The 25,342-nt window shown below is 27.5% G+C and overlaps 1 protein-coding gene across 1 annotated transcript; it reads left to right on the forward strand.

Moving 5' to 3' along the window:
• Positions 1-14,597: 14,597 nt before the first annotated feature.
• On the forward strand, positions 14,598-25,076 carry LOC129985176 (dihydroorotate dehydrogenase (quinone), mitochondrial-like). Its single transcript, XM_056095102.1, has 8 exons — positions 14,598-15,046; positions 15,511-15,723; positions 17,488-17,687; positions 19,438-19,684; positions 20,837-20,950; positions 22,227-22,380; positions 22,498-22,657; positions 24,704-25,076. Exons 1-8 carry the CDS (start codon positions 15,026-15,028, stop codon positions 24,756-24,758), a joined length of 1,164 nt encoding a protein of 387 aa, XP_055951077.1. The 5' UTR covers positions 14,598-15,025; the 3' UTR covers positions 24,759-25,076.
• The last annotated feature ends 266 nt before the right edge of the window (positions 25,077-25,342 follow it).

A 25,342-nucleotide genomic window follows, 5' to 3' on the forward strand; every position in this document is an offset into this window, starting at 1 on the left:
TGTCAAAATTTTCCATGATCATATTGTATAAATATGGCTGAATTTCGTTCATGCAGATTCGAATTTCCTCCTTCAATGCACGCGTGTTTGTGAGCTTGTTGATATACACCTTTGATTTCAAATAACCCCACATTAAAGAATTCCGGTGATATTAAATCGCAAATAAATCACTAGGGGGCAATTCTCAACTTTTTGAAGTGTGGCCGCCAAACTTTCATTATTTTTGAAATATTGTTCAACAGTAAAAACAAGTTTTTCTATCGTGTATTTCTCCATTTTTACTAACCCTAAACTGTCAGCTGTCAAATGGTTTTTTTAATAGTGTTGCCAACACTTTACGGCATGAATGGTGACAAATTGAAATCTTGCGTTGATTTTAGGACATCCTTTATAATATGAATTTCATCTATCTCTTTTAAAATGTTTAATTTTATTAAATTCATAGACTTTCATAAAACACAAATATAGGACATTTAAAAGAATCCAGTTATGTTATCAATTAATCTTTGACAAAATTTAATTTCAAGAATCTGAACATGTATTTACTGGCTCATATCTCAGCTGAAACTATCTAATAACAATTCAAGACATACAGTTCCGTTATTTTAAGGAATGGTGTATATGTGCCTGTTATGATGTCGAACGCACTCATTTGTCAATTTGAAAACTGCTTATGTTATATTATTTGAATGATTACGAAAATAATATTTGCATTTTGTATATTTTTTTACTATATACTGTTTGAACATATCAGTCAAGATTAGTTGTTCCATTGTTATTATTTGAAAAAAAATTTATTTGTCTTTTTTAACCTCTTAAAGGTTAATAAAAGTAATTAAGGTAATTATTACTTAATCAGTTATTACTTTATTTTATATTTATTTACTTTACCGGATAATTGAAGTTTGGATAATTATTGATCCAGAAAGCTGGAACTATATACTGTATTTATTTTATTTTTAGTATGCATGTTCTTATTTATTTATTTTTAGGAAACGCATTTTTCAATTAAATTCAATTTTTTTTTAATATTTTAGACTAATTTCACTTTTAATTAAAAAATCATTTTTAATTCATAAATTTAAATTTTAATAAATTTAATTTTAAAATTTAACATTACCTTTTTTAATAAAAATTAAATTTCAGCAGTTTTAAAATTATGTTCAATTATTCTTTTAGTGTTTTAAATTGCCTAAGAGAACGGTGTGATCCTTATATTGAGACATCATTCCCTTAAAGAACTCCCTGTTAAATAGCAAACAGATTACTGAGATAGAAATCGTGTTTGACAAATGTATAATAAACTCGACGTTCATTATTTATTTATTTTCCTACCGGAAGGAAAGGTGTTTGGAGTGTTACTTCCGAGCGATTCCTGTTTGGAATAAAGAATTGTCTCTTTAAAACTTCCTGTCAATTAAACTGAAAAACTAGTTGCCATGAAATGATAAGACTAAATGTTTCATTCTAAAAAGCTAATGCATTTCTTAACTTGGATATCTTCTTATATGGAACTCTACATAGGTCATGAGAAGAACAAAGGATTAAAAAAAAAAGTTCAACGATCGATGATGTCTGAAATCAAGGCCTCCAAAAGAACTAACTTTAAATAAGAGCATTGAGAATTTCAGTAATATTAAAAAGACTCTCAACATTTTTTTTCCAGGTTAATAGGGCTCAATTTCAGAAAAATTTATTACTCCGTAAATGTCCAAACAGTTATGAAAATCACGCAGTTGCTATATTAATAGCTTACATTGTTTCAAGTCACTTAAATTGCAAATATTTTGTTTTCATGTATCGCTATGAAAGTAAATATATGTAATATAATAATAATACAAATAAATATTAATAACACAAAAGACAGATTTAATATTAAGATTCCAAAATCACTGAGGTAAACAACATTCAGCAAAAATCTTTGGAAGTAAAAGTCGATTGAAATTTATTTGAATAGTTTGTTCCAAAATCTTGGAAGACTGAACTATGCCAAACGATAAAACAAATATTTTTTATCGTGAAATATATGATGCTTTAATGTTTTTGATTACATTTCTGAACAATAGCTTTCTTTTCAAAAATCGAAAAAGAAAAAAAGATATGGCATTTCTAAAAATCTGAAAAAGAAAAACATTTATTTTTCTTTTTATTTATTTTGTGATGTACTTTAAGATCTAAAAAGAAATCTATATAAAGCTTTAAAAATGTAGACAATCCTGTTCCCATGCAACAGTTTCATTTATACATGATTTTTTAATTATTTATCATATAATTGTTTGTAATTTAATATTTAAAGTTTTTAAAAAATGTTTTATTTCAAAAATTCTAACAGTTTTTTTTTTTCCCTCTAAATCTGTGGAAGTTGCAATCTGTTTTGAAAGAGAAGGTGCCAAATAATAAAAAGCAACGATGCGAAAACATTTTGCATTTTATAACACAAAGAATTATAAAATGTAAAATAAGAAAGTATAAAAAGTAATATGAGTGTATAGTTAATACAAAAATCAAAAAATACAAATGTTAATACAAACTACAATGTTAATACAAAAATGAAAAAAAAAATGCAGCGATTCGGAAACAGTTTACATTTATAATAAAATGAATTATGAAGTCCAGAATAAGAAAGTATAAAAAATAATATGAGTGTATAGTTAATACAAAAATGAAAAAAATGAAAATAATAAAAAAACAATTCGGAAATAGTTTACTTTTATAATACAATGAATTATAAAGTGTAAAATAAGAAAGTATACAAAATAATACAAGTGTACAGTTAGCCAAAAAAAATGTAATAACACATTTTCATCTGTTACAAAAAAGCTTCTAAATGGAAATTTATTATATATATCGTAGATTATTATAGATTATCGTAGCCAAACGAGTGAAATTGTATTTTTTCATTTCTGTGTTGTGCTATTTTTGTTTCCCGTTTACCGGATAAAAAAAAAATGTTATTTTATTCCGCAAACGATCGAAATCACATCAGCTGATACATGTTTAAAGACTTGATCCATGTAAACAAACGACGATTGCGCCGGAATAGGGCGATACCCTGCCAAATACTACTTGTTCTCCGCAGAAAGTGGCAAGAGAGACGGGTGGGGAGACGAAAAAACGGAAATGATCCGCTGGACATTGCGTAAGGTCACGTGACACCTTCCGGATGACGCTTCCCCCAAGTCACCGGCGATTGCTGAAAGCGAATGATTTACCTGAGCCGCCGACCAATCGCCTGCCTCCATTTCGAATGGGAACGGGAAATTGAATATCGTAACAGGGCGAACGCGTATCAACTTTTTCTCTCACTTGAGTGTGTTTCCGCCAGCTGGGCTGCTTTGAAAAGAGAGGAATCGAGCTTTTTTGTGTACTCAAAATCAGATGAGTGTGAAGAAATGGTGTTAGTCCCTTTTTTTTTTATTTTTTTTATTATTATGTCGGAAGATGAGCTTTTTTTTGTCTTCCGTTGTTTTATCTGTTGAAAAACACATGCAGGTGAAAAGGTTGCATGAAAGATGAGATGATTAAAAGAAATTAATAATTAAAAAAAAAACCGCTTTAGTTTTGAAAAACATGGTGAGTGAAATCATTTTAATTTTTAAATTGAAAAAAAAAAGCTTTTTTTCAAAATTTTGTATAATTTTTTTCTTTTTTCTAGACTAAATATCAACTTAATTAAAATTAACTATAATTTTCCTTAAATAAAAATCATGCTGAATTAAATTTTAATAATGTTTAAATTTAAGTAAATGTTAATTTTAGGAATCTTAGCTGTTTAATCCATATCATTACCTCCCTTTAACTGATAAAAAAATTTAAGTAAGTGAAAGTAATTAACAAATTAGAAATAAATATTAAATTTAAATTGCAAAAACGAATTTAATGGAACTAAAAGAAAGAAAAAGATTAATTCGGCCTGAAGACTTTAACAGGTTCACCCTCAGGCAGGGTTTCAAACCAGGGATTTTTTTTTCTGTGAGGGTTCGTCCAACATTTGACCTTCCGTGACTCGAAAATCCCCCAAAAGTTAGGTTTTTAAGACATTTTTTTCTGTAAGCGATACAATTCCTCTCAGAGAATACATTGTTTCTTCTTTTAAATAGTTTTTGGCTCAGCAAACATCTACTTTATAAATTAGTTTCATAAATATTGCTTTAATTTTATAGTTTATAGTTTCAAGGTAATTATAATATTTATGTTTTTCAAAGTGGTAAAAAACTTACTAGATGATATTTTATTCATTATAATTACTATAAAGCGCATTTAAAGAATTGAGGGGAAATTATTGTTGTTTAAAGACAGAGAATAACCTTTATATTTATTTAAAATATAAGAGGAAAGGAAATATGTTCTTCTGCACAACACTTGGTCAGATTTCTCTAATTTTTATTTCATATGAAAATTCATGTCTGGATACGTCCTCAATGGTCACCCAACTTCCGTTACATTGCAGTTTCGAGAAATATTTCAAAAACACTATTTCGCTAAATGGAAAAACTTGACTGACTAATCTTCCAATAATTACCATGGAGCTGATTTCGTGCAATTTTTAGTTCTTAGGGAAATCTTTGTCCCCTAGATATGTCAGTAGTTCCGTCTGCCTACCACCACTCTCCATTTTCGGGAGATATCGCAGAATAAAATTTTGACACAGTTCCCAGCTTGCGAACTTTAATTTCTTAAATAAAGATTTGCTAACCAGTTCTTTTTTCTTTTTTTTTTTTTCTTTTTCTTTCTGCTTTTATCTTTGAAGTTTAAAATATCGAAAACATTGTTTTGAATTTACGTAATTAATTCACCCAAAGCAACACAACCAATATGTAGAAGCAAGACATTGGATCAAACTGCGAAGAATTTGAGTCCTACATTACAATTACAAGTAAGGAATCAGCTAGTTTATATTGAAAGCATAACATTTTTCTCAAATTCATTGCAAGTGACACCGCAATACGGTAATTGAAAATTTACTTAAATTAATCTATAAACTGATAGTTGAGTTGTGAAATATTTTTGTTGTTGTTACTTATGGCACTTTACAAGCCCGCTGACAGTTATCTGTTACCGATTTAAGCCGAGTGAGCGTCACTTGTTTTTTCAGGGCCAACTAGGGCCAAGAGTACGACTTAGCTACTTCATTCGCTTGCACAACCCCTTTTTACAGGGGTGGGCAAATTCACACACCTCACAGATACTTTAATATTTATCGCTAGGGGCGGCCGATGATAGATGAAACGTAATAAGATGATGTTGGGGCCTTAAAATAATGGTTAATTTTAATAGTAAAAAGCCACTTTAACCCGTGCTTCAATTCCTTCTGTGTCTTCTTTTAGGCTTATAGGCAATATGTTAATCATACATATATAAAATAACGTTATAACTAGTTTTATACATATTAGATAAACTACCATCATAAATCTACAGCTAAGTCTAGGTATTTCGCTGTTAGTCTCGATTCGCGGCGAGTGTACCACCATCTTCCATAGCCCGCCGCTTTTAAACAATGATTTTAAATGTTTTTCGTCTTCATTGTTTTATTGCTTTCTGTTTCTTTAATTGTATGTTGCTTTTTAATTTGTGTCCTAAGCATGACAATGCTTTCCTCTCCCCATCTTGTCGATGGATTGAGCCTTGTACACGTACAAGCCACAGAATAAGATGTATTTTAATTGACTGTTATTAAATACTGCCCATATTACTAGACCAATGTTTGTACCCTTTTATTTAGACAACAATAAAGAAGAATTGCACTATGTATTTGTAAATAATAATTAAATTCTTTTCTTTTCGCCAGAAACTTTTTATATTTTTAAGTAATAGTATTCACATAAAAAATATCGTATATGCTTTTAAAGATACGATTATTTGTGTGTCCTTTACTTTTCCTCAGATACTATTACTAAATATTAGTCGCCTTTGACGACCAGCTGGTTCGCCGGGAATATTGGATACATTGTATTTCAATGGGGTCAATTCATGTGACGTAAAAGTCACATGTCATGACCTATTCGCGCATGGCATTTAAGTTTCATCCGCACCGCTTTCGTCGATTAGTCTGCCATTAACGTTCTCCGCCGAGTATGAAGCGGATTTTTTTGTTTACATTTGAAGTTATAATTTTTGAGTCATTTTCTTTCCTCTTATTATGTGTTAACAGAAGAAATACTGGTGTGCTGATGGATGCATGCTTTGATGCGAAACATAAGAGTGTCTGTCATGATAAAATGTTTTCTTATTTTCCTTTAAACAATCCTGACTTGGGTTGATAGCTTTGGTATAGATTTTTTCAAGCCTTCGAAGTCGGTGATATGCTCCGATCATTTTGAAAAATTCATTCAGTGTGTGTCCATTTATTAAATGCAGCTGTTCCAGTAATTTGGTAGAAAAACTCTTCGAAGAAAAAGAAATCGGTAAGCGATTTGCCATCAAAAACAATCAAACAAAAACATGAGTGCATTTCTAATTTACTTTATTCACATTTGATGAAATTTCTGATAATTTTGAATATGCTTAGAAGGTTTTAAAATGTTTACATGAATATTACATTGCATTTTTCTACAAAATTTTATCTAAATTTGATTAATGTAAGTAAACAAATTCCTGTTGCAAAAATAACAACTGCTATAATGTTAAACTTAGGTGGAAGTGAATAAATTTCTTAAAGATTTATTTAGTAAGTGAATCCTTTACTAAGTACTAAAAATCCAATTTTCTTATTGACTGTTATAATATATATATATATATATATATATATAATTGATGTATTTTATTAAAAGTGCTCTTAATTTGATAAATTGAATGCTATATATAAGAAATATATATATACATTATATATATTTAAGTTTTGAAAACACATGTCATTTAGTTAAGTATATAAATGCAAGAGAATTGATTATTAAGCAAAATTATATGAATTCTGATTTCAGTGGAATGTACTCTGACTACTTCCCAGACTATTTTTTTTTTCTGAAATAATCGACAGAATCAGCAATTTGCAAAATGAGCTACAAGAACTTCAGGATTCTGTGAGAAAGAAAGAGATTCCTTCCAGAAAATATTGGACTCTTTTTTTTTTTTTTTTTTTTTTTTTCCTATATCTTTAACATATCAATCTTGAATTATAAAATTCTGTAAAAGCATAAAAGTGTTTCTTTCAACTACTCTTTATATCCTATTTTAATTCTCTCTCTCTCTCTCTATATATATATATATATTTATCATGACCTTATTCTTGTTTATTAAATTTACTGTATTATATGTTTTTGTTTTATTTTATGATATTCATTCAATGCAATTTTTATCAATGTAACTTTAGCATTAAAAAAATTCATAAATGTTCTGCTTTAAAAGTATATTGTTCAACATTATGTTTTTATTGGTGATAAAAAAAAAATGTTGTTTAGTATCTAGGATGTTTCTATTGAATAAAACTGATTTCATTATTTACATTGACGTTCTTGTAATACTGTGTTTATATTATTTCTAAGTGTCTAGAAAAATAGATGTTGATAAATAGTAAATAGCTTTTTTGAATTAATGAGTGCATTAAAACATCCATTTGATCCTATTTTTCCAAATAATTATCATATATATTTTATCTATATTTTTTTTTTTTCGTAATGTGTAAATGAAAATTTGATTCAGTTTGTTTTCCTTTAATGATTTCTACAAATTAAAATGAAATAACTCATTCATTAAGTTGCATAGATTTAAAAAAAAAGTATCTATGCCTTTTATATTTTATAATTTGAAATTGTAAACATAATTTATTCAATATATACTAATTTCAGTTTCATGTTCTTACCTCTGAGCAAACATAAAACATCAAAGTCTCAATATTAATAAAAATATTTACATAAGAAAAAAAATGCAATAATTTTATTAGTAAGCTTTAAAATATTAACTTATCTAAGAGTAATAATTATTTTTTAAAAGAACTATATTCATAAGATTCAACATTCAATAATATTTAAATAATATGTAAAAACGAACATATGTAATTTTTCAAAAACACTGCCATAGTCGTTTGTCAAAATGTATCCTTTGGATAAAAAAGGAAGGGATATGGGAAAGGAAAGAATAAAGTGGCACCAAACGAATTAAAAAGCGATGGTAATTAATTATGCAAAAACAATAATTCCATTGAAAATACTAATTAAAATTTTAATATAAAAATAAAATTATATAACTACGAAAATTTGGATTAAATAATTCAAAATAATATCTTTTTTTTAAAAAATCAGAAGTTTTTCATAATTGATCGGCTAGCTTAATATTTACAAAACGATGGTTTCATCAACGTTATCGACAGACATCACGACATGCGCAGAACGATTGAAAATTGAACAGAAGCGGTTTGTTTGGTACATGACACGTGACCGTGAATTGACCCCATTTAAATACAGGGTGCCGGCGTCCTGGCATAGGGGTAGCGCGTCTTCCCCGTGATCTGGGCGTCCCGGGTTCGAGTCCCGGTTTGGGCATGGTTGTTCTTCTGTTGTTCTATCTGTGAGATGTGTGAATGTGCCCTCCTGTAAAAAGGGGTTGTGAAAGCGAATGAGTGATGCGTGAGTAGCAAAGTCGTACTCTTGGCCCTAGTTGGCGCTGCTATAAAAAATAAGAGACGTCCCCCTCAGGCTTAAATCGCTGTCTTCGTAACAGCGGGCTTGTCAGTGGCAAGTGCCATAAGAAACAACAAATACAGGGTGGTCAAAAAAAAACTTTCCCTATATATGAAACCCTAGCGGCCTATCCGCTCAACCAATCGAACCAAAATTTCAGACATGGTTGTTTGAAGGTATGCGCTGGAGATTGTAATGATTCTAAACAACACAGAGCTCACGGTTACGGTTACAGTGATAGAATTTCTAAATTTTCGAATGGCAACACCTACTTTTTCCTTGCGCAAATTGATCAGCGTATTGAAAAACCACAAATGGCGTTGGAACGATTAGCGTGTGACGAAAATTAGCGGCGTAAATCATTTACAAAGAAGAGCATTATAAAGGACTAATGATAACACAGAGAGGAGGAGCTTTGACGCACCTTGCATAATTCACAGGGTTAAACAGTAGCAACGAAATGTCATTAATGACATTGTATGGATGCAAGATGAGGCGGCTCCTCCACACGTCACCCAATGTGTTCGATCAGTGCTGCAACAACACTTTGGTGATAGAGTCATCTCTCATAACTTTGCGGTTTCGTGGCCACCGCGATCCCCTGACCACACTTCTATGGGTTTCTGCTTCTGGGGTTATCTGAAATCTAAGGTGTACACGCCTGGTCCACGAGATGTGTCAGAATTGCAAGATGTCATAACACGTGTGAAGTTATGCAGATTCCTTCTTTCATGTTACGTTCGACATTGTTGTCCACAAGCTTCCGAGTGCAATGCGTTATCGCCTGCGAAGGCGAACACGTTGAAAACCTGTAATTATAACTTTCCACTCCTATAAAAGCTTTTTTTTCTTTCCTCTCTGTATTGTCATTAGTCCTTTATAATGCTCTTCTTTGCAAATGCTTTACGCCGGCAATTTTCGTCACACGTTAATCGTTCCAACGTCATTTGTGGTTTTTCAATATGCTGATCAATTTTCTCAAGGAAAAAGTGGGTGTTGCCATTCGAAAATTTCGAAATTCTATCACTGTAACCGTAACCGTGAGCTCTGCGTTGTTTAGAATCATCACAATCTCCAGCGCATACCTTCAAACAACCATGTCTGAAATTTTGGTTCGATTGGTTGAGTGGATAGATCGCTAGGGTTTCATATATAGGGGAAGTTTTTTTTTGACCACCCTGTATACCTTAAAAATCGTTTAGCTATACTTTTATATCTATGATGTTGTCAAATTTCTAGACATCGAAGATGGGTTATTTAATTGTCTTACATATGTTCTGTTCACTGTGTACATAAATATTTCTAATGTAGATCAATCTCATGACATTATAGCAGCATTAAAAATGCAAAAGTTCTGTTTATTTATCTTTTATATTTCGTGGCGTTGTAGATTCACTTTTTTATTTGTCTTGTAAACTACACAGATATTAAACAGAATTATGTTTCTTTATCTTTTAACAACGGAAGAAATGTACGCGATTAAATAGTTGATGAAACAATGAATGAGGTTCAGAGCAACATAGTAATCTATTGTTAGAAATCGGGCTAAAATAAATAAATATTTTTAAAAAATTGTCAAAATTCAAGAAATATTTGTAAGATTATTAAACTGGTATCATAAAAAAGAGAGTTTCTTTTTTTAAGTTTTGAAATGGTTTAAAATTCATTTTGTGCAATAATATTTTCGAAATATATGACAAAAAAACTCTGAGATCTCGCTTAATTTTCAACTAATGAACATTCTAATTAAAATTTCAGGAAAATAGTTCCAAGGTGCATATTCCAATTCTTAAAAATTGGTATATATGACAAATTTGGTAACTATAGGTCAAATGGCCTCGCATGTGACCTATATGTTGGCATGTAGCCAACACGCGCACACCTATTCATCTGTATTAAAAAGTAGATTTTTTTTCTTTTGAATACGATACCCAGTCAAAAACAACTGTTTTGATAATTCTAGGTTTTGTTATGTTATTAGTATACAAAATTTTGCATATATGTACTGAAAGTACATATATGTACTTAAAAAAAAAAAGTCGCAACAATAAAATGAATTAATTTTTTTTAATAAACTAGTTATCTTTTGGAGATCAAATGATTCGCCAAGAAAATTGGTTATGTTTAATTTTCTTAATGAATAACTTGTACTTCATGATTTCCTCAACTAAGAGTTCAAATTGTAACAGACATTAAAGTTGTGTTTCTTTGACAGCGTAGTGCAATTACTTTAGCCCCTTACCTGTTTTTTGTATACATGTACCTAATGCAGACGAGTTCGTTAACATCATAAACTTTAAATGACTTCGTCATCTATTTCAATTCGCTCATTGTCTTTTGAGGAAATGTGATTTCACTTTTTTATTCCTCATATGAAACATGCAGATAATTAAAGAATATCTCCATTTATTCAGGCATAATACTGAATTTTTAGTAATATTTTTTAATACTGCATATTAATTCAATGTCTTCATTGAATTCATATCAGTACTATTTTTGATTTTTTAAATGTTATTATGTTCAGGCTATTTCTTATTAAAGTAAGTATTTTAATCAGAATTCTATTTTATAACTTCAATAATTGTGGTATAGTTCAATATTGTGGATAATGAGTTATTTTCTTAAATTTAACTGTGAGGAAAAATTGTTTTCTGAATATTTGATATATGTTTTCTTTTAAAATAATGAATCTCAAAGAATAGTTTGAATTCTTCATTTTCAAGCTGAATGCTAATATTATGATCCCCCCCCCCCCAAAAAAATAAAGATCCTTTCTAGGTTTTTCTGATAAATTTACAACAAAATAAATTCATTTCAGCCAGAAAAAACAGTAAATATATCCAATAAATAGCTCCTTTCTCTATTCACACCATCACCTCTTCCATCACATTAAAGTCTTTTTTGTTTATAATTTCTATACATAATACTTCTGTTATTGAAATTCATTACCGATTCTTGCCATTCAATTTAGTTTATAGCAATTCTAAACAATCGATTAGGCATTTCAAAATACTAATTTCTCTTTCACTCTCAAACGCACACTTTTTTTTTGCTTGTTTGTTTGCTGATTGATAAGAAAGCTTGGTGAATATAATTATAATCATCGGAGCTCTTTTATATTAAGTTCATTTTCGCGACTAGTCTTGTTTATCAAACTTTTCAAACATGATTCGCTTATATTATGGAAATAATTAATCAAAAATGTGTTTCAGATGTTCAGGATTCGCTTGATAATGTCAGAAATGACGTTTTCGTACAGAACTGAAACAGTAATTTGAATTTCAGAATTAATCCAGATATCTGAATAAACAGAGATATAGAGATGCGAGAAAAATCTTCATTTTCGTTCTTGAGTTTTATTTTAGTTCTGGAGAATAACAGTTACTTTTTAAAAAGTATTTAACTAAAAAATTTTTTCATTAAATTCAAATAATTTATTATATACTTCCGCGTTTTCTGTTATTGATGTTCAGGGCCTTGCTCTACCTAATCCATTTTAATTATACTATTGTCTAAGGACTTTGGATGTATTCATTATGCTTGCACTCGAAAACAACCATTCCATTCACATCGCCCTGCGATGCTCATTTCCTTTTAAAGACTTTCAAGAATTTCAAAGTCCTGAAATTGTTGAAATCCGTTCCTTTGTTTATTGTTATGAGCTTATAATAATTTAAAATCAGAATTACATTTGGCGTGAGGTGTTTTATTTTATATATAAATGAATGATTAAGATGGCTGATATTATTTTTTTCCTGGATGTATTTAATAATGCTTTATGGAAATTTTATCTTGGAAAAATTAATTTGTTATTCAGTAATGAGTAAGAAAGGTTAAGAGTTCATTTACTCTTTAAATGTCGCACTTGCGTGTCATGTGAGCACTGAATTCATAAGCTGAACAAAAATCATTACTAATTGTGTTTAGTTGAATCAGTAAAACAACACATTTCTGAAACGAGAAATATCATGTGATTAGATAATGGTGAAGCTCAAATAGTTAAGAGGTTAAATATATACTTTGTAATTAGCTCTGTACAATGTTATTATACACTAAATTTAAATCAAATTCATGTCTGACCGATATTATACAAATCGCCGTAAAATCTCAAAAATTTTAGAAAATCATTATTTTTGTAATGTTTTTTTTTATCAATTAAATATAAAGCATAAACTTCATTAGCGGTAAAAATTCAGAACACTCTCATTTTGTCTAAGTATTAAAATTACGATTGAAATATGTCATTTTTTTCTTTCTTATTTAGTAATTTATTTATTTGATGATTATATCAATTAGCTATGAGAATGCTAAAAATTAAATAATTTCATTAACCAAAGACTAACAAGGGGAGGACACGAGGTTGAAAATTCAATTCGGGATGAAATTTAGTTTAATGGTAGTTAGTATACATGTAGAATGTTCATTCACAAAAATATTAAAGCGCAACAGCCAATCAATTTCTGAAAATGATTCAAGATATGATTCAAGATTTTCTTTTAAAAAATTATTTAAATAAAATTACAGATAGTTTTAATTAATATGTATCTCTTTTATTAATCAAAAACGAATGTTTTAAAAATAAATCTCCCTTAAAAATAAATACTCATTGATTTGAATTATAATTTTATTTTTAAACCGGAAAAATAATTACATACATATCTTAAATGATAGTAAATGTTAATTAAATTACTGACATCATAAAAATATTTCATTAATTTTTTATTACATATAAGAAACAGAATGGTAATTATCGTAAAAACATAACAAACAAGTTAGATATATTTTGACATCTTGCAAAATTCATAAATAATGATTCTCCACAATAGAAATCTTAAAGTAATAGATAAAAAAAAATTTACCTTCAAAAAATATTTGTTTTTCTTCAGAAAATCGGGCAGCGCACAAAGTATATCGTATGTTACTAAAAATTTTGAGTCATTGCATTCATAACTTTAACACCTTTCTATTTTTTCTTTTCAATTATTAACATTTTGAATGTTTGCTCTCTTTGATTCCAGATATAAATACAGCTTCGTTGAGTTATAATAACAAATTTATCTTTATTAAAATCCGAAAATTTAAAACTTTTAATGACTTTAGGATAAAAATAATTATTTTGAAATATTTTTATAGTTAAAATTAGATTTATAATTATTTTAATACTTGAAAATTAAATTATATTAAAATTCAAGAACAATATACATGAACATAAATATTTTTCTTTTAAAAAATAAGTTATAACATGTATTAAGAGAAAATACATTTATTTTTTCCATATAAAAATGAGTATTATATTAATTGAAACCATCTTTAAATTGTTAATTTAATTTAAGTAATTCTGAATATTTAAAATAATGCAATCATATAATAATTTTTTTTTTCTAAAAATTAAATTATAATCTAAGAATTAGAAGAATGCATATTTATTTTTGCATGAAAAATGAAAAAACATGTTAATTAAAACTGTTTGTAAATTGTTAAGTTAATTTGAAATAAATTAGAAAAAATATTTAAAAAAGCAAAAAATGCTAGCTCAGCATCGAATCAGGGTCTCCTGAATGCTACGCCCATGTCTTAACCATTATATTATTCGAGCTTCGCAACGGCGACACAGTGTTAGTATATAAGCTATGCAAAAAGTTTGAGGGTCATTTTCTCAAAATTGACTGGCCATTGCGCTTTAATATTTTCGTGAATGAACATTTTAAATGTATACTACCCTTATACTAAATGCAATCGCGAACTGAATTTTCAATCTCCTGCCCTCCCCTTGTTGACATTACGAAAATAAATACGATTCATCATTTGGGTAGACCAATTGGTCGCAAAATGTGCTTGATCATTTTAGTTCAAATATATTTTATACACAATTATCTGGATTCAATTGCATTTTTATGCCTGAGGTTTCCCTGGAATTATGTTTCAGGGCGAGTATGTAGTGGAATAAATGACTAGCAATTTAAAAGGGCTGATGGGAGCTATTTTGTTTTCTGTCCTGGACGCCATTTTATTCAAGTATGCCTCTGGATTGCTATTAATTCGACTACAAAATGCAAAATTTTATATCAAACAAAAAATTTGAAATATTTTCATTTATTGCAGTAGTCTCAAATTTCATTCTCTAGTAAGCTCATACTCATCAAATAAATTTTATTTAATGTTTAAATGGATACTGTAACTGTGTTTGTTATCTTGACAACTTTTGTTTATGTTGTATTTAGATATTCAGGTGACTAACACGTGCTTGGAAGGTCTTTGACATATGTTTGTTCCTTATTATCTGTCGAATTATTTGAACTATTCAGACAATTATCGGTGTTTGAAGTTTTTGATAGCAATCACATCTCTCTCTATAAATTGTGTTCATACTATTATTATGTAATTATTTTTATTATTTTACCAAGTGAAATATGTCTCAAAGAATATTGCTGGTATGACTTTTCCAATTCACTATCCATTTTTATTTAGATTGTTTTACTATTTAATTGTACAATAATAACCAGTTACTAGTTCTAGATAAGTTATGAAATTATATTATTATTGTTTTTATCTTTCGACTCAAAAATATTTCCTTGTAACATATTGTATGCATTTGGTAAATAAAACTTTAAAATTACATACATTAACATTTAATACATTTAAAATACATACATATGTTTTTTATGTATATTTTGTGGTTTATTACTGTCTTAATTTAAATTATAGTTATTTCTTTCATTTCATTACTTCAAATTTCACTTTTTTTATGAACAATTTTAAAAAAATGACTTGAATATCACTGAAAATGGTTAACTTAAAATTTGTATTAAAATGTAGCTTTTTTTTGTGGTAATTGCATGTTTTACTTTTTGATTGTCTAAATGATGTATAATTTTTTTTTTTTTTTTCTTTCTAGAAAAAATTGAAATCATTGGCTGTTCTATCAATTGGTGGAACTGCTGCTTTTACTGCTATAAGTTTATATCAAGGAAATGAAAAGTTTTATAAGAATGTTGCAATGCCAGCTTTACATTTTCTCTTCTCACCAGAAACTTCACAAAATATTGGAATTATGGCTGCTAAATGGGCGTTAATACCAAAATGTAAAGTTGAAGATGGACCTCTTTTGGTGAGATTATTTTTAACTTTTTCTTTGTTCTAACTATTTATATTTTTAAAATTATTCTTTAGAAATATTAATAGATTAATATCTTTTATAATTTTTTAATGAATTACTGTTCTATTTTATTCTTATATCATATTAAAAAGCAATAATCATGAAGGAAGTATTTTATTACAAATTTTTGAAATCCATGTTTGCATACATCAGTTATAAGTTAGTTTTTGATGACTACATATAATATTATAAGCAGTTGCATAAATCTTTTCTCTTTGATAATATTTCTGTGGATGTATTTAGTGCTTCAATAGAAATATAAGAACCAGATTTCTTAGTTGTTTCTCTTTATAGTGTAAGACAAATGACATTAAGTAAGGAAAAGGTACTATGCCTCCTTGTCAATTACAGTATTTTATTCCATTGTACTCCTTATGTAGTTTGTGAGTTTGATGCATGCCTTTTAGTAACTTCTGTAGGTATCTTAAGATATATCATTTATCTTACAGACTATTCATTTGCAATCCCATCCATATAGCTATTCAGATAATGTTATTTAAAATAAAAATTTGTACTTCAAATATTAGAGACAGTCTTTGATTGATTAGACTTATGTAGTTTGTGAGTTTGATGCATGCCTTTTAGTAACTTCTGTAGGTATCTTAAGATATATCATTTATCTTACAGACTATTCATTTGCAATCCTTTCCATATAGCTATTCAGATAATGTTATTTAAAATAAAAATTTGTACTTCAAATATTAGAGACAGTCTTTGATTGATTAGACTTCAGTTCAAATTTGCATTTATATCTCAATTAACAAATAGATCATTGAAAAAGCTCTTACCTGTCAGAAAAGAATTGAAGACAATGAGTAGATTTTTCACATTTTATTTCAGAAGCAGCTAGCACATTTATGCAGGAATAAAGCACACATAGATGAAATCAACACAACCAGACATCACATTGTACAGATAGAGCCACAGATGTGATGCCTAATCAAGTTCTTTAGTATTGGCATGGCATGATAGCAGCTTAAGAATATTGCAGACAATTCAAAACTTCTGTTAAAAATGTTAATAATCTGGAGTTCCTTTTCAATACCTTTAATTGAAATAGATATGGTATTCATTTTTGATGTAATTTGAAAGTGGGACTGTTTGCTTTAACTGTTAACCATTTACAAAAAAGATTCAAACTTTCATCTATTCTGTCATGATATTGTAGTACTTATTACTTGTGTACTTCAAAGTTTTACTGTTTTTGTCATTGGGGCATCTGCTAAGCATGCTCTCACAATTATGGCTCTTTGAATATTTATCAGAGAATAGGATGAGTGTATCAAAATCTATGATAACTGCGAAGAGACTGATACCTTTCCTCGTATAGCCATCAGATTGTAAACTTTTGTATTAGATATCTGTACCTTAATTGCATTTTAAAAATACTATGAACATTTTGCATGTTCTTATTTTGTATCTTATTTATGTGTCACTGTTTGGAGTGCCTCCTGCGATATTTACACATCTTACAAGAGTATCTGATTGTCTCGATTCATTTCTCATATTCAACAGAAAAAGATGTTTTGAATCTAAAATAATACAAAAGTTTGAAAAGATGTGTACTTTAAAATGAATTTTTATTTTTATGGTATATAATTATATAATCAGCTTTAAAACTTATTTGAAATATAAAAAGTTTCACTATTCTGAATTTTAAAAGAAGATTATTCTGTATTTAATAATATTTTTCATCAATTATGAATTGTTTTTCAGAAAACATCTTTGTGGGGACTTGAATTTTCTAATCCAATTGGCATTGCAGCTGGTTTAGATAAAAATGCAGAAGCCCCTTCGGGCTTATTTAGATGTGGTATAGGATTTTTGGAAGTTGGGACAGTAACACCTGTGCCTCAAGATGGAAATCCAAAACCTAGAATTTTTTCCTTACCTGAAGATGAAGCTTTAATAAACAGGTATAAAAATTATAAAGCATTAGTTCATGTTTGTGACTTTTAAGTTTTTTCAGTTTAATAAGGCACCATTCTATGATGATAACATTTCATACATGTGATAAGGTTTCTACACACATGTATATGTTTAGAAACCTTGTGAATTAAAGGAAGTCACAATTAGATTTTTTTTCTTTTTTAATTTCTGAAAGTTGAAAAAAAATTGAACCCACATATTTAATGAATAATTATTTTTTTAATTCCCATTCTCAGAGTAAAAGGTGAATTTTTATAATGTTTTGCTGATAAAATAAAATCAGCAAGAATGAAATACTATTTACAAATCCTGATATTTTATTGCTGAATTAATTGCTTTACAATTAAAAATATTGATTTAAAGTTTTAATTAAAATTGTGCCATATAAAATACCTTTGAAATTGTCTTTCATTGTTTTGTTTCATTATTTTAACAAAAATGTTCAAAGTTTAAATTATTTTTAATTTTAAAAACTTATAAAACATTTATTACTATTTATTTGTTATAAAGAATGCATTATTTATAATCACTTTGAACTTTAATTGGTTTTATACAATTTTAAGGAAGGTTGAGCAAATTATCAGTACAATCTTCAAAAATGGTTCCAGTCTTCAGGTTCTTGACATTATAAATATTAGCAATAAAGAATTTACTGCTTAATGTAAAACATTGTACATGTTAATCTCTTTGGATTTTAGTTAGTATATTTATTTAACATTGAAGATTATATTTATAGAGAAGAGTAATATTATGTACTTGCTTAACATTTCCTTCTGTAGTGATATTTACATTTTGGCAGTTTATTAAAAGACAGCAGATAACCTTTTAGTTGTCAAGTTATTTTCTAATTCAAATCAAAATCTCCATAAGTGAGTCTTGAGTATAATAACCAAACTCATACTTCTAATATGTTCTTTTTTTCAATGTTATATTATTATTATTATTGTCTCCAACTCATTCAAGATGCTGTATTGCAGTCAAAGAAATTCTTTCTTATTTTAAAACTTATAAATACTCCAGTGTGTGTTAAATAAGCAATGTAGAAAATATTTCTCTATTTTTCAGGGGGGGGTAGTTATAATTCTGTCATGCTAAAATAAAAAAAAATTAAAATAACTTTAAAAACCACGCTAAAAACATTAACGTTAACCACTAAAAACATTACTTCTACTTAATTCACTTTGTTATTTTATTCATATATTGTAATTTTCTTTAGAAGTATTTGAAAACATATTGTTGGATGCATAAATTTATATATTAATACATTTAAGTCTCATATAGCTCAGAGATTTGTGTATTGGTTTCCATAAATTATTAAGAAAAAAGAAAAGTAATCATTTAAAAAAATATATTTTGTAAAGAATTGGTTGTTGCTGATTTTTTAATTTCTTAATATTATGTTCTCTCTCACACCCATAAGATAAATAAACTTCTATACTTTAGTACATATCACACACAAATGATGGTTGGTGATGCCACATCATAAATGCATTTGCATAAATGATTTCTGTTTGCATTCTGGATTTTTCATATTATTATTTCATTCAGTACTGTTTATGTAAACACATATTCATATAAATCAGTTTCTATTTAAATACATTTTTCTTTTTATGTTTTTTTGATAACATAATTTATTATTAAAAAAAACTTGCATCACTTTCTTGTTTTGAAATTTGGTCTTCAAGTGTCAAGATACCATAAATAAACATAATAAGGATTTATATTTTACCTTTTTAGATGTGGTTTTAACAGCAAAGGACATGAATATGTTAAAAAGCGTTTGGTAGTTAGAGACAAAAGGGGCATCCTTGGAGTCAATTTGGGTAAAAATAAAGAAAGTGAGTCTGCTGAAGAAGATTATGTTCAAGGAGTCAAAGAATTTGCTTTCACAGCTGATTATTTAACAGTTAATATTTCAAGTCCAAATACTCCAGGATTAAGGTCTCTGCAAAAAAGAAAAGAATTAGAAAACTTACTGGATAAGGTGATTTTAAATACTTATTTCTATTTATTTTATAATTTTTTTAATTTTCTGTTTTTATATATTTTAATGAGTTTATTTTAAAATGATGTAAACTCATTTAATTTGTATACTTTAAGGTTAAATAAGCAATGATAAATTTATATAAAGAAATATATTTAAAGGATACTTTTCCATTATCCGGGCGCAAGCGAAAAATCGCCAAATAATGTAGAATTCTGCCAAATTATTCACAATTGGCGACATTTGCGCCAGCTAACGGAAAAGTACCATTTAAAATATTGGTTTTGTACTCTTTTTAATATGTTTTTATTCTAAAATGTAATTTTCTGCAATTTATTAACTATTTAAAATTCTCTAAAATAGTATTTTTCTAAACTTTTGTGGTTCTTGCTGTCTTTGGTGAATCCAAATTTTTTCAAAGTGCTTTATGTCAAACTACTAATAAGTGCGTTTTGCTAGATAGTCACAGTTTTTATATAGCTTATATAGTAGATAGCTAGGCGCTATGCCATAACATTGAATATATTAAATTCTTTGATCATCCTGTATAATACCATACTAAATAATATTGTAAGTTAATTATTGATTATGCATTTTCATTGACTCATAAATGATAATATTCCTAGTTATGGCTCTGTTGGGGCATGGAATAGCTGTATCTAGGATGCTCAAATTTGTTAAAATAGCCCAGCTAATAATGAAAACTCGATTAATTTCATAATGCTTAAGTTTCTTTTAATATTTTTTTCATAAGACAACTGAATCAGATTATCTTCTTTTACAGCAGTAAATGCAAATGCAGTTGTAATATTAAATTGATGCTGAATCTATGTAAAATTATCAATATTATCACTTAGAAAGTTTTTTTGAATTTAAGTGATAATCTTTCTGCAAAAATACTGTCACCTATAAAATTGAATGCAAATCAAGCTATGAAATATTTGATAAGGAAACTAAGATTTTTCATAGCACCATAGCATATACTTATTTATTATATTTTTCTAATGTAAATGGGTATTTATTTTCATTAATTTATTAAGAGTCATTTTCTTGCATTTGTATCTTAAAAAATTTAAATACCTGGAATTTGGCAGAAATTATCACCTTTTTTTTTAAAAAATCTTTTTTTCCTGTTTGAATATTTTATTTCAGGTTTTGGCAGCCAGAGACGAAACTTATAAAAAGCCTCCAGTCTTATTAAAAATCGCTCCAGATCTCACTTATGAAGAAAAGAAAGATATTGCTTCTGTAGTTCTTAGAAAAGAGGTAAATATATTCCTTTTGGTATAAAATGGTATCTTTTCTTGTTAAATGCTTTCATAAAAATTAGTTATAAAAAACTGTTGTTTGTGCAAAGATTTTCTCTGATAATTCTCACAAATGTGACACATTTTTAATTTTAAATATTCATTAATTCAAATTATAAGCATCTTGAAAAAATTAATGTTCTTTTCAAATGAATTTTTGTAACTTTTATCAAAATGTATACTAATTTGGAAAAAAAAAAAAAAAAAAAATCCAAGAAAGACTGCTATTTATATTTTATCTTATTAAAGCAGGGATATTTTTCCTTAAATCTTTTTTTCAACTTCATTCCTTTGTGAATTGAAATTGAAATGTAAAGATATAAGTAGTTTTCATTTTTAATTAAGTGAAGAAATTTGAGATTTTGAATTATAATATCAGGTTGTGCTCCACGTGATATTTTGGTTATCTCTCCCTCTCTCACCCTTGTATTTTTTATTTTTTTTTACTCTGATAATCGTTTTTTTGGAAATGTATTTGAAATTTCAAAGTTCTTGTTTTCTATGGTAAAAATCAATTAATTGAGCTATTTAAAGAAAATTTTGCATTCTTATTCATATTTGAAATATAATGCAGTGGCATAGTTACAGGGCATGGGGAAGGGTAGCTATATATATGCCTCAGATTCCAATTTTTGGGTCAGCATGAAGAAAAACTTAGTGTGTGTTTGTAATTTTTTTAAATCTAATGAGAATTGTAAAAAGATGACACTACACCCTAGTGCCATTTAAATCTGCTTAATCATTGATGATGATTGGGGAACATATATAGGCAATTAGCACCCAAGATTATATATATATATATATATATATATATCTTGGGTGCTAATTGCCTTCCTATATTACTGGCATAATGAGGGTAAATGTGACCCAAGGCATAAATTTTTCCAATCGTTATTGGTGATCAGAGTATAAATGGTGCCCTGGGTATGATATTTTTTTTGTGCCTCCTAATATTTCACATTAAAAGATAATAAAATACATTAATGTTTTGCTTCCGTACCAACTCCTAACACTTGTAAGCAGGACATTTATCTCACTCTTTCCCTGACTTAACTGATGCCTATGACTTTCTACTGACATAATGTAAACCTTTGCATCATAAATTATTTCTTCACCAAAGAAAAATTCTCATTAATGTCACAAATTTATAAAAAGAATTTTTCATACGTTAATATTTTTTTATGTTATAAAAATACATTTAAGCATTGCATTATAATTTCTGTATTTCCATCTAGAAAAAAATTGATGGCCTTATTATTTCAAATACCACAATTTCAAGACCTGAATCCTTAAAGGGAACACATAAAAATGAGACTGGTGGATTGAGTGGAAAGCCTTTGAAACAGCTGAGTACTGAGGCAATTAAAGATATGTATAAATTAACAAAAGGTGATGAAAGTTTTTTTATTATTTGTTTAATGACGTTTAATTCAATAAATAATTATAATAAATTAAAAAAAATTATCTGTTGGTACTGATCAATAGTCTAATATTTTAATGCCTTAGGTCAAATACCAATAGTAGGAGTTGGAGGAGTTTCAAGTGGAGAAGATGCTTATGAAAAAATTAAAGCTGGTGCCTCACTCGTTCAGCTTTATACAGCACTCACATATGAAGGACCTCCAGTTATAGGAAAAATCAAAAGAGAGTTAAAAGAATTGTTAATGTGAGTGATTTGATTATTTATTTTCTATGATTATTTATATGGATATTTTTTAAGGAAACATTTAATTTTTAAATATATTTTTTAATGAAAAGTAGGCATTAATTTAATAAATAACAAGAATCAGTTAACTCCATAATGTTTTTATTAAGGTGTGTAATCAAATAGTTACTGGACAAAAGTGGTGAATATTCTCTCCCATTTATTTTTTATTCATTTACTTATTAGAATGTAGACACCATTTTCCTAAATTTTTATTCTCTTAACTAGTAAAAAAAATGTGCATCTTTTAATACATAAGTTTTGAGTAATGCACTTTTTAATATATCTTATTGTTTGATACATATCTTTTTAATATAACTTTTTTTTTCAAAATGTACAAGCTGTGTAAAATAAAAAATATAACGTGTGTAAATTAAATAATATAAAATATTTCTACAGACAAATGCATTTTAAAGATTCTTGCATTGGCTAAGTCTAAAAACATTCTATAAAATCAAGAAATCACTCATGCACACAAAAAAGAAATTGAACATTTTCCAAATAATTATTTTATTTCATAATCTTTATATATCAAACAGGAAAGTATTTCAAGCATATTAGGTAAAAATGCAATTCAGCTCTTATCATGGCCATTAAAATAATGATAAAAAAAAATATACATCTTTGTTTTTATCAAGATCCTCAGTTAAATAACAAATATTGATGCTCTCAGTACTGTAATTCAGCCATTTCGGTTACTATATTCAATTGCTTTAGCAAAATTCAGATGTTAAATTGGTATCATTAAACAGACAAATTTTTTAGGCTTTGGAACGGTGCAAAATTCATTTTGTTCAATATTTTTTGTAAGAAATTACAGAAATTCATTTTATTTATTTTAAATTCTAATGAAATTTAAAAAAAAAAAAAAAAAAACTCCTATGTAGATGTTTCTACTCTAAAATTATTTTATGTCAAATTCGCTAACTGTAGTTTAAACAGTCCATCCAATAAAATACCAACACACACACCGACAGACTCTCATATTCACTTTCATCTTTGTTGTTAGTACAGATGGACCATCTTTAGCAACTAGCTAATTTGCCAAAAATGTTAATTGTGCTGAACTTTAATTAAATCTATCATATACAGTTTGATAGTAATGATTCCCAACAAAGTATTTTTAAGTAACAAATCGTAACAAATATTAGAGCCATGCATTTTTAATAATTCTGTGTTGTTAATTGCATGCGTGAATGGACCTTAGCTTTTGATTACAGGAGAAAATCGCACAATTAAATATTTGACGAGTAAATGAAAATGGCTTGAATTTCACTGCAATAATGAAATTAAATGATAAAAATTATTAACAAAAAAATTTCAAAATAACTAAATTGTTATCTTTAAAAAACTATTTTTTGATTGTAATATGGCATTAAAACTGATTTTGCACAATAATAATTTCAGAATTTATCATGGAAAAATTTCATATTTTCAATTAATTTAAAATAAATTAAAAAGAAGCACACTGTGAGGGGCACATTTTAACTCTCCAAAGCTTGTGTCAAATTTTATAGCTCTAGCTCAAATAGAGAATTAACAGATAAACTCAAATTTTCCTTTTATTATTAGAAGAGGTAAATACAAATTTCTTACCAGCAAATTTTCTCTGTGATTAAGTTTTATTTAAGTGGAATAGTGAGATTTTATTAAATAGATATTTAATTATACTTTCAGAATAGGGATGATTTTCCTTCATGTGAAAAAAGGAGGGGAGGGGAGATTTTTAAGCCCTTTTGTGATGTAAAATAATATTTATCTGAAATTTATTTTAAATAAAAACTGACTGTAATAATTATGTATTTATGCATCGAAACTTTTAGGCAAGAATTTATATAAAAATATTTTAATAAATTTTATTATTAAAAATTTAGGAATTTATTATTTATGTTTGTTTCACTATTCTGTGATGTTTTTAAAAAGTTGTTTACTAGTAATGAATGGCTGTATTGATTTTATTTAAATATTTGAGATTACTAAATAATAATTAGTTTAAATTTATTTTAGAGCTGACAATTATAATAACATCGCAGAAGCTGTTGGAGCTGACCATAGATCATAAAAACTGTTCCATCAACTGATAGCATGAAGTTATTGCATTTTTAATGACAATGTGATGTTCCATATTATGAATTTTATCGTAGTGTGAATCTCAGTTTGCAAAAATCAGAAAACTTAATAGTAATACATGTATGATTCTAAATAGATGAACATTAAATCAAAAATCAGTGGAACAATACTGAATAAATTTACAAATTAATTATTATTATTATTATTTTTTACTTTTACTGTTTTTAGAATAGTTTCTAAGCAACTAGTCATTTGTTACTCGATAAACACTTTACTTGATAATTTATAACTTGATAAACACAAAATTTATTTTACATATCTTGTATATATAAAATCATAGATCTTATTGTATCTTTTTTAATAAAATATTTGAAAATTGATCAATCTATTGGCATCTTTTATTGTCTTTGAAATGTGAATAAATTCTAATGCTAATATTAAATTTTTGATTTTTTGACTGCAAAACAATATTAGTGAGAAAAAAAAATTGTGAGTGTAGAAAAAAATATTTTTTACATCATATCAATTTATTAATTTAAAATAATTTTTGATTTTTTTTTTCAATTCGGTCGAAGT

Source organism: Argiope bruennichi, chromosome 9 (assembly GCF_947563725.1).
Source record: "Argiope bruennichi chromosome 9, qqArgBrue1.1, whole genome shotgun sequence".
In the NCBI taxonomy this organism is placed as follows: Eukaryota; Metazoa; Arthropoda; class Arachnida; order Araneae; family Araneidae; genus Argiope; species Argiope bruennichi.

Coding starts and splice junctions, on each gene's coding strand:
- LOC129985176 (XM_056095102.1), top strand. CDS start 15,026: ATGTCTCAAAGAATATTGCTG. Junction 15,047..15,510: donor TGTCTCAAAGAATATTGCTG/GTATGACTTTTC, acceptor TTTTCTTTCTAG/AAAAAATTGAAATCATTGGC. Junction 22,658..24,703: donor GAGTTAAAAGAATTGTTAAT/GTGAGTGATTTG, acceptor AATTTATTTTAG/AGCTGACAATTATAATAACA.